The sequence below is a fragment of the Podarcis pityusensis genome, assembly GCF_964106645.2.
Source record: "Podarcis pityusensis genome assembly, chromosome: 15".
Taxonomy (NCBI): Eukaryota; Metazoa; Chordata; class Lepidosauria; order Squamata; family Lacertidae; genus Podarcis; species Podarcis pityusensis.
The window spans coordinates 3,672,625-3,682,847 of record NC_138040.1 but is presented as its reverse complement, the minus strand read 5'-3'; the positions used below and the strand labels follow the sequence as shown (position 1 = coordinate 3,682,847).

General features: G+C 52.3%; 1 protein-coding gene and 1 long non-coding RNA gene across 2 annotated transcripts; one reads left to right on the top strand and one right to left on the bottom strand.

Annotated features, from left to right (window-relative positions):
* Positions 1-1,299: 1,299 nt before the first annotated feature.
* GEMIN4 (gem nuclear organelle associated protein 4) lies at positions 1,300-6,853 on the bottom strand. The gene is made up of 2 exons (XM_080982811.1): positions 6,658-6,853; positions 1,300-4,628 (listed from the first exon to the last, which is right to left on the bottom strand). Exons 1-2 carry the CDS (start codon positions 6,836-6,838, stop codon positions 1,462-1,464), a joined length of 3,348 nt encoding a protein of 1,115 aa, XP_080838937.1. The 5' UTR covers positions 6,839-6,853; the 3' UTR covers positions 1,300-1,461.
* A 70-nt stretch (positions 6,854-6,923) lies between these two features.
* On the top strand, positions 6,924-9,641 carry LOC308464135. The gene is made up of 2 exons (XR_013979857.1): positions 6,924-7,142; positions 9,220-9,641. It is a non-coding gene; the product is annotated as an uncharacterized lncRNA (long non-coding RNA).
* The last annotated feature ends 582 nt before the right edge of the window (positions 9,642-10,223 follow it).

Genomic DNA, 10,223 nt, shown 5'->3' with positions numbered 1-10,223 from the left:
AAGATACCTGGGGGCCAGGATGGTGCCTGATGTCTCCACAACTTGGAGATGCATGCCTGGGGATCACTGGATCTTGACCATGGGTAGGCAAACTAAGGCCTACTTTTTGAACCATGAAACTCTGCTAGTTAAGGATTTAGTAAAACACTAAAATCAAGTGTAACGGACAACTGATTAAAAAGCTAAAAGCAGAACTAGGGAGGCGAAAGACAAGCCTTAAAGATCTGGCCCAACTAAAAGAGTGCAAATACAAGGAGCCCTTCAAATTTAGTGGCCAGGTGCCACAGGTTGGCATTTTCTTTTTGACCACTTTTTGTGGCAATGCTTTGGTTCAGCGCTGCCTCAACTTTTGCAAAGAATGCCTGGACAACTCATCTTGCAGAGGCTTTAGCCGTTAAATGATGTGGTGCAGAGGGGAATATTGGGTGCCTAACCATTTTAGGATAATCATTATTTTGCTATTACAGGAGAGACCACCAACAGGTGACTGCGTTCTGCCAGAAGGTTTTTCCTCCAAGCCCCAGAAATTGACTCCGCAAAAACTCAGCAGGGTTTGCAGTGAGTTACAGAACAGATAAATTAATGGGCCCAAGTCGAGCCACGTCCATTAATTTCAGCGGGTTAGCTCTGCACATGGTTAATGTTGCATACTAGCCAGAGATTTTAAAACCCTTAGCTCTTTCAGTGTTAAATCTATAAAATCACCTTGAGACCTATGTAAAAGGCGATTGATAAATGAACTGGTAACGACAAGCTGCATCCAACATTCGTCCTACTCTGAGTAAACCCACTGAAATTAAAGGATGTGACTAGCTTAAGTGCTTCAGTTTCAGGAATCTGAGTTGAATTTAGTAGGAGATACACTCCAATAACCACAAAATAACAACAAAATGCCAAAATGCTTATATCCCATCTCGACCACAGAGGTCATCTGAAGGAGTGTTGTGGGTCATCCCCCAAGTCGGCGAGTCTCATTTGACAACGGCAGCTTTTAGTGCCATGGGCCCAGTCCTGTGGAACTCTCTGCCACTGGAGACTCAGCAGGCACCTTCTCTGCCAACTTTTATGCACCTGCTGAAAATTTTTCCAATTCCACTAGGACTATGGAGGTAATTAAGAGTGCACCCTTCCACAATGGTTTGCTGCTGCTTGTTTTTAAGCTTTTTTGTGTTTTTACAATACACGTTTTACGTTTTCCTTGCTGTAAATCACTTTGATATGTATATTTATGCATATGGCAGCATACAACTTTTCCCACAAATAAATACCGATTAGCCGGTTGCGAAAACCATCAACAAGGAAAGTGATAAAAAGGTTTATTATAGAGGTTCCAAATCTCCCACCCTGCTCCTTTGGGGAGAGACGCCTGCAGAACGAACCAGGGTCCTGAGGTTCAGAAGGCACCTTCAACTCCGTACGGACCGCGCGACCTGCTTCCCAGTTCTCGAACCGCGGCCGGCTTCACAGCTTCCGGAGCTTTTGCAGGAGCATCGTTCGCAGCTCCTTGTTGGTGACGTTCTCCGCGATGGACTCCAGGAAGTGCCTCTCGTTGGCCTTCCTCAGGGCGCTGCCGAGGGCCTCGTCGGCGTCGTAGAGCATCTCGTACTGCGAGAGGATCTCCAGGGAGAGGAGGAGGAGGGGCTCGCCCGTGCCGTCGTCCGGCAGCATGGCGGCCACGTGGAGGGCGTGGCAGAAGATCTGGATGTAGACGAAGGACAGCTCTCGTGTCACGTTGTTCTTCTCCTGGGCCGGCTGCCACTGATTCCGGGCAATGCCCTTGACCGAACCCAGCAGATCAGACACGGCCAGGCAGTACAGCCGGGCCACGTGCCTCCACGCCTCCGCCGGCAGCCAGGTGGAGCCGCTGGCGCCGCAGAGGAACTGGAAGGCCCTCAGGAGAAGAACCGAGAACTGGAGATGGTAGGCAAACGGGCGGAAGTTCAGCAAGGGCAGGAACTGGACGTACTCCAGCGAATAAGGCACGTACAGCACTTCCTGGTCTAAGAGGCTCTGAACCACGCCAACTAGCCTCCGCCACTCGCTGTGGCTGCACCAGGGGAAGACTTGGACCAGGGCCACCAGGAAGCCTTTGCTGAAGAGGTTGACCTCCTCGGGGTTGTCTACGTTGACCGTGAGCAGTGTCAGCATCTCCTCCCGCAAGGCGGCAGAGACGCAGCAGCACTCCATCCAGGCCAGCAGGCCGCTGCCCGCGCCGTAGTTCGGGAGCGGACAGGACGTCCACTCGCCCTCAGGGAGCTTGCAGACCTCAAAGAGCGTGGCCGGGACCTCGTGCTTGAAGTGCTCCCCGTAGATGCTCTTCAGGCGGAGGCCGACGGTCCAGTCCAAGGCTGCCACTTTCTTGTGCAGCCAAGCCACTGACTGCGCCCACAGCTCGGGCGACAGGGAGTCCTTCTGCGCCAAGAGGGCGTCGCAGAGCTGAGCTAAGTTGGCGGCCACCAAGTCCTTGGCTTCCAAGGAGAGGCAGTGCTGGTCTTGTGGCTCGTGCCAGTACTGGGCAAAGCCGTCGAGGAGCTTGCAGAGGCAGAAGAGGAGAGGGAAAGGGTGGCAGCTGTGGAGCCAGCTGCCCTCCTCGGCGGGCAGCGGCACTTTCAGGACTTTGTTGAGGATCTGCAAGCACAGCTCGACGAAAGGGGAGCCCACCTTCAGGAAAGGGAGGACGAGGGCCTGCGTCACCTCTGCCGGAGAGAGGAGAGGCCTTGCTCCACTCGGCTGCAAGAGATAAGCCAAGAACTCCAGGAACTGCTCCTTCTCCTTGGGCGACGAGAGGCGGTCCCAGACGGCTTCTTTCAGGCAGCCCAGCAGCAGGCTGACGGGCGCTTCCTCCGAGTCCAGAGTCTCCCGGAAGCTCAGAGCCGGGAAGGAACACAGGATCTCAGCCAAGAACTGGTGCGTCCCCAGATTGGCCACGGCTAAGTTGCTCATTTTCTTGATGGTGGCCTCCGGGTTGAGGATGACCAGCCGGGACACGGAAGCCACGGCCTTCTTCAAGCCTTCTCCGGAGGCACTCTGGATGATCTGGTTGAAGGCCACGTTGAGGTCCTCCTGGAACCCCTCTGAGAAAGCCGGAGACACCTTAGAGAGGCCTCGCCTGCCCCAAGCAGCCAAAACGCCCGAAATCACTTTGTTCTTATCTGGTAAGGGGAGGTCCATGTAGCACTCCAGCAGGACCCTCGCCACCATGGCTTGCTGCTCCTGCTTCCCTGAGGGGTCGGCAGATGCCAACGTCTCCAGCAATTTCGAGACCAGCTCTGGTTCCCGGAACAGGTCTTTGTTCCGAACGAGGCAAGCGACCCACTCGTCTGTAAACGCCCAGCTTTTCTCCGAAGCAAAAAGGGAGCACATCTCTTGGTGCCTGTCCATCTTTTTCTCAATGACCACCATGGCCACCAACGGCAGGAGGTCGCCACCGGCGCTCTTGCCCCACAACTCAGGGCTCACTTTCTTCAAGAAGCCTGCGATGAGGTCACCCAGCGCCGACATCTCCTGCGCAGCATCTCTGTTGTGGTCTTCCTGCTTGGAGCAGTCCGCCAGCTTCTTCTTGAGAGAAGCCAGGGCCTCCAGGAGCCGGTAGCTCTCGTAGCAGATCTGCTGGGGGTCGTTGAGCAGCTCCTGCAGAGCGGGGGACCACTCCTCCAGCAAGGCCCGGAGGAAGCCCACATCGACGGGCAGCGCTTCGCCCGGTGGCCTCGTGGCATTCAGCAAGCTGATGCTCCTCTCCGCCTCTTTCACCTGCTCACTCAGTTCCTGCTTGCTGTATCGACCATCGCAGTTGCTGCTCCAGAGTGTTACCACGGAGGAGATCTTCTCCAAATAAGCCTGGACCGGCAGCGAGTCCGCATTGTGCTGCGCCGCGAGCGACACGGACAGCACGTCTGCCAGGTTGGCGAGAGCGTGGCATTTCATCCTGGCTGGGTTGACATTCTCCTTGATGAGCTTCAACCCTTCGGTCAAGACTGGGAGGATGCCAGCGGCCACGGAGGAACCTAGCAAAGACGGGGCGTCGCTCTTGAATCTCTTTGGGGGCTGCCCCACCTCGTCAGGCTCCGAGAGATACTGGTGGGACACCGAGCGGAAGAGGAGCATCAGCCTGTCCTCCTGTCCCTCCTGATGCTTCAGGATTTCCCACCAGACGTCCAAGAAAAACGAGACGTCGGCCGGGGAAGTCTCGTTGGCCACGTACCCCACAAAGGTCTCCAGCTCCTTCCGGCAGACGTGTTCTGGCAACACCAGCAGCAGCTGGGCGAATAGCCGTGGGGCGTTGATAGCCTTGAAGAGCTCAAAGAGGACAGTGTGGTTGATCTCCGGGATCATGTTGCTGGCAGAGAAGAAGACATCTTCCTTCCATCTCTGGTTGGCGGAGACAGAGGGCGACGAGAGGAGGATCTTGGACCAGAGGACCACGGCGGCTTTCCGCTTCCAGGCGCTGGGCTCGGGCGGGTACGACGAATGGGACGTGCAGATCTCTTCCAGGGCGTCGATGATGGGCTTCCCCACTTGGGGCCAGTCGGACTTGGCCAACTCCGACAGCGGTTTGGGGTGGCAGATGCTGGAAGCCAGCAGGAACCCCCCGTGCAACACACTCAGTTCTCCGCAGATGGTCACCGGCCCTGTTTGAGCAAAGACAGGCATACTGAGAAGGCAAAGACCTGTATTTATCTATCCAGCCCTATACGGCCCACTCTGACTGGCAGCAGCACTCTTCGCTCCTGAGCAGAGACACATTGGAAGCTGCCTTATATAGGGTCACACCACTGGGTCCAAGTAGCTCAGTACTGCCCACACTGATTGGCAGCCGCTCTCCAGGGCTACAGGGAGAGGCGAATTCCCAGCCCTATCTGGAGTTGCTGGAGAATGAACCTCAGATGCCCTGCTGCTGAGCCTGAGACTTTCCCACCTACTCCACGATCCTTTGAGCTGGAAGCATGGAGATTCGAACCCAAGACCCTTCTGTGACAAACAGTGTTAGTCAACAGGACCCCACCTGTACCCTTTCAACGGTCTTGATCTATGGAAATGGCAGCAGTAAAAGTGCCACATAATAGTCGTTTTGCACTTGTATGGAATAGATTTTTCAGGATGGCAGCATGCAGACTTTGGAACTCCCTGCCTCTTGATGTTAGACAAAGCCTTAGCTGCATTCTTTTTGCCACCTGCCAAAAACTATTTCCATTTAGGCGAGTGTTCCAGGGGGGGCATACATTTGAATCCGTTTCAGCTTAACAGCCAGTTTTAATTATATTTTCAATTTTTAAAGAAACACTTTTTTTTATTTCTACCTATCATTTTAATGTATATTTTTAATGTGGGGTGAGGTTATCTTTGGTAAACGCCTTACGAGACTTTGCTTACAGTTAAGTGGAAGACATGTTTTCCCCAATAAAATAAAGAAAACAGATAACGCCATTGAGCACACCTGCTGCAGAGTGTGGCAGAATTTTATTTTATCTTAAAAGGAACTAAAGGGGAAAAGAGTCGTCAGCAGGCTCATCTCAGCTATCTGCCAATCTCCCATTCCCACCACCCTTCTGAGTAATACCCCTCCCCACCTTCTCACTATATAGAAGGATCTGGCAACTTCTGTTTCAGTGTATCTGAAGAAGTGTGCTTGCACACGAAAGCTCATACCAAGAACTAACTTAGTTGGTCTTAAAGGTGCTACTGGAAGGATTTTTTTTATTTTGACTAAAGGGGAAAAGGAGCACCTGAGCTCAGGCAGAGTGCCTTCTGAAAGGCAACAGGGTCTGCTTTAGAGAAGAAGGAAACTTATCAATGCTTCTGAACATGTGCAAAGTTCTTCTCCCCTCTGAAGGGCACCATCGTTTCTTCAGAAAAGCAGATAGGCAAGGAAAGAAGGATGGTAACAGTAATTCCCTTAATAACCACCATCAACTACTTTGTCATCATCTAGCTGACAATCACAACCACCCTGCGGGCAAGGCAAAGTCAGTCTTATAATCAGCCCGTATTCCAGGGATGCAGTGACTGAGCGAGAGAGACACCTGGCTTTGCTTAAGCCTCCAGCTGTTTTGGGACTACAACTCCCATCATCCCTAGCTAACAGGACCAGTGGTCAGGGATGACGGAAATTGTAGTCCCAAAACATCTGGAGGGCCGAGTTTGGCCATGCCTGGAAGGCCACTAAGTGGGCTCAGGGTTCAAACCAGAACCTTCCCTATTCATTTTGATTAATTTAATAAAACTGCTTGATGTGTGTGTGTGTGTGTGTACACACAGAGAGAGATATATATACAAACGCACACACACATCTCAAAACAGTTCACACCACAAAAAAAGAACAATAACATTGTGCAGTTAAAAGCAGCTATTTAAAATATCCAGAAGAGAGTTAAAATAGACGATAAGCTTAAAACACACGTCCACTGACTACACTTCTGGGTGGGTTTCCCCTGGCTCTGAAAAGAGGACAGTAGGCGGCGTGTTCAAAAGTGTGCGTGTTGCCCTCGCTAAAAGTCTGATTTCTTACAAATGAGCTCCTTGGCAGGAAAAGCCGCTTAAGAAAACCCAAGTCCTACTCAGTGCAGAATCCCCTGAAACGAACTGGGCTCCGTTCATTCCAAAAGGGTCTACTCCGAGTAGCTGGAAGCGAGAGAGGAAGGCCAGCAGCTACCCAACTACCTAGCTCCATGGCTTCGGGGCTGCCTCCTAGCCCGGCTCCGGCAGGCGAGGGGAAGGCGGCATGGCCGAGAGCGGGGCTCCTCCGCCGCCTGCCCGCGCCGGGATCCTCGACGGCGGCAGCGGCTCGGGCGACGGCGCCCTCCGGGGCTCCGCAGTTGGAGACGGCGGCGGCGCCGTCCATTGTGCGCTCAGGGCGCACGGCACAAAGCTTTGGAGAGGGGCGCACGGGCAGGCTCCCCAAATTGCGCCACGCCGCCGCCGCCACTGCAGCAGCAATACTGTAGTCGCTTTCCAACCGCGCGGGCGCGCTGGATCCCGGCTCCTCCTCCCGGATCTCTCGGTCCCTGGGCGGATCCCTTTGCAGCCAGCGAGACGGGGCTGCGCAAGCAGAAGCGCCGTCGGAACAGCTACCTCTGCAGGCTCCTGCGCAACACTGCACGGCGCAGGGGTCGCCGAGCCATCCTGCTGCCCGCCTACACCGGCTGGTAAAAAAAAAAAAAAAGCTCCTGGATGGAGGTTTTTTGGGGGGGGCTCTTTCTCTTCCTCCTTCCTTACTAGGAGTAGCAAGCGCCGGGGCTCCCCAATTGCAAAGCGAGAAAGGCGCCGGGGTTTGGAAATATTGGGGCAGGAGACATTCTCCTCCAGCTCTCGACGTTTCGCATCTGCCATCTTTTAAATCGCCTCCTGGGGATGGCTTGAGGGAGGCGTCTCTGGGCATGTGCAGAGTGCTTTCTTGCATTTCTGTCTGCATGGTGGCACTGCAGAAGCGTTTGCAAGCAAATAGAACGCATACGGGTCGGCGCTCAGCCCCGCTGTATTTTGGGGTGAGTGGAGATTTAATCCTAGGCTGCCCCGGTCCCGATCCGAAACTCTAAAGGAGTGCATAGCTGTCAACTTTTCCCTTTTTTAAAGGGAAATTCCCTTATTCCGAATAGGATTCCTCGCAAGAAAAGGGAAATGTTGACAGCTATGAGAGGAGTGGGGAGTCTCCGGATGCTGATAGACTACAACGCCCATCATCCCTCACTGCTGGCCATTTTAGTTGGGGCCCATGGGAGTTGTAGTGGCACAGCTGGAAGGCCACAGGGTTCCCCCTCCCGGTGTTCGCCTCGTGTAGTCTAGGACCATCGGCCATGCTGGCTGGGGCTGACGCAAGTCTGAGTCCGACACCATCCAGACAAGGGTATCTCTCTGTAGGCTACCAATTTCTTTGAGGCATTGCAAAAAAAAAAAAAAAAGGTTCAACAGCTTTTCTGTCCAGATTTTCACTTTTTGAAATATGGCAACACTAGAATTACAGCTTTGGGAATCTGAAGCGAGGGGGCCTTTTACCTCTCTGGAACTCAGCCACCTTACAGGGCTGCTGTGTCATAAGATAATTATAGGCGATGCATTTTTAAATCCATGAAAGGTCCTCCCACAATTCATCACTGCTCTGTAATACCGCTCTGAGCAAAACATACACTGTTATTGTCATCATTATATTATTAGAACAACCTCACTGCTGTAATTTTTATGTCGTCTTAAACTGTCCTTAATATTGTGTTTTAATTACTGTAACCCTGGGCCGTTAAGAGTGAAGGGCAGGTTAATTAATTATTAATTAAATTATTATTATTATTATTATTATTATTATTATTATTCCATAGAATGTATATCCCACTTGGTTGCAGAAATCCTCAGTTTACAAAAAGAATAAGATTACAAGTAAAAACAATTAAAGCATTCAAAACATTTCGCAACAAACTGAACACGCATCAGCATTCCAAATATCTGGCTAGGCTTGTCTAAACAAAAATGTTTTTAGCAAGCGCCGAAAAGAGTATGGTGAAAATGCCCGCCTCGTATCACTAGGCAGGGAGTTCCAGAGTGTAAGTGCTGCCACACTAAAAGCTTGAGTTCTTACAAATGGCCGTTATGTGGCACCCGTCACAGGGCCAGTTCTGCAGATCAAAACAGCCAAGAGGGCATATACAGTCATACCTCGGGTTGAATACGCTTCGAGTTGAGCGTGTTCGAGTTGCGCTCCGCGGCAACCCGGTAGTAACGGAACGCTTTACTTCTTGGTTTCGCCGCTTGCGCATGCGCAGACGCTCAAAATGACGTCACGCGCATGCGCAGAAGCGGCAAAAAACGACATGCGCGTACGCAGATGTGCCATCGCTAGTTACGTTTGCTTCTAGATGCGAACAGGGCTCTGGAACGGATCCCGTTCGTATCTAGAGGTACCACTGTACAGTGGTACCTCAGGTTACATACGCTTCAGGTTACAGACTCTGCTAACCCAGAAATAGTGCTTCAGGTTAAGAACTTTGCTTCAGGATGAGAACAGAACTCGTGCTCTGGCGGCGCGGCAGCAGCGGGAGGCCCCATTAGCTAAAGTGGTGCTTCAGGTTAAGAACAGTTTCAGGTCAAGTACGGGCCTCTGGAACGAATTAAGTACTTAACCAAGGTACCACTGTATGGGGTAAGGCGATGCTCACCTTAATAATAATAATAATAATAATAATAATAATAATAATAATAATAGGCTCCTTTTCCTGCCCTCTGTATGGAACACAGGGACAGCCCTTTCAAGCATGACTCGCTCCTGATCTCGAGAAAGGCCCTGTGCACAGGTCAGAAGGAAGGCGCGCTCATGACAACATGTCACAGGCTGAGCTTGAGAAAGCCACTGGCCTGGTCTCGCAAGTGAAAGGGTCCGTCTCCGTCATGGATCTGCTGCACAAGAGGGCTGCCCCCTGCCTGGCCAGCCACGACCTAAAATCCAAAGCGACAAGGGAGGCAGGGAGCGACCACCGAGACCTTTCGGAGGAGGAGGCCGCTGAGGAGGTCCACATCACCAGGGTGGAGGAGCTGGAGAAGAAGGACAGCAGATGACTGCGGAGAGGGCTGCGCAGGCCCCGGCTTCCAGGTCGCTTCAGTCATCTTCCGCCCCGACGATCTCTGGCGGTTAAGGCAATAAAGGGCCCCTTGAGAAGCTCTCCAGTGTCACCTTGCGGTATTTTGTCGTTTCAAATTGGGAGCGGTGCACTGGGCTTAGTTTTGTGGTACAGCCCTGCTAGGGTAGGAGGACTGTACCGCCGTGGGGGTGGTGGCCTAAAAAGGAGCACCAAACCTGCTCCTTAAACCTTTTCCTGATGTGCTTAAGCAGCTTAGGGAGCAGCCTTCTGTAGGTCAGACACTTTCGCCATCAAGGCCACTGCTGCCTGCTCTGACTGGCAGCTGCCGCCCATGTTTCAGGCAGCTCTTTCCTCATCACCTGCCGCTAACTAACCCCTTTAACCTGGAGGTGCTGAGGATCAAATTGTGGGAGCTTCTGCATGCAAGACAGGGGCTCTGACACTTGTTTTCTGGCAACGGTCTGCTAGAATTTCTGGGTGCAGAGAATTTAGTAAAAATGCGGCACTTAAAAACATACATTTTGCAAGATAGAGTGGTACGGTCCCAACAATTTGGGGGACGGGGGCCTGTCCTTTTAGACAGCAGGAATGCACAGTAGAATAGACTATCTATCTATCTATCTATCTATCTATTGCTGGCTGAGTCACACAGAAAAGTTCTCA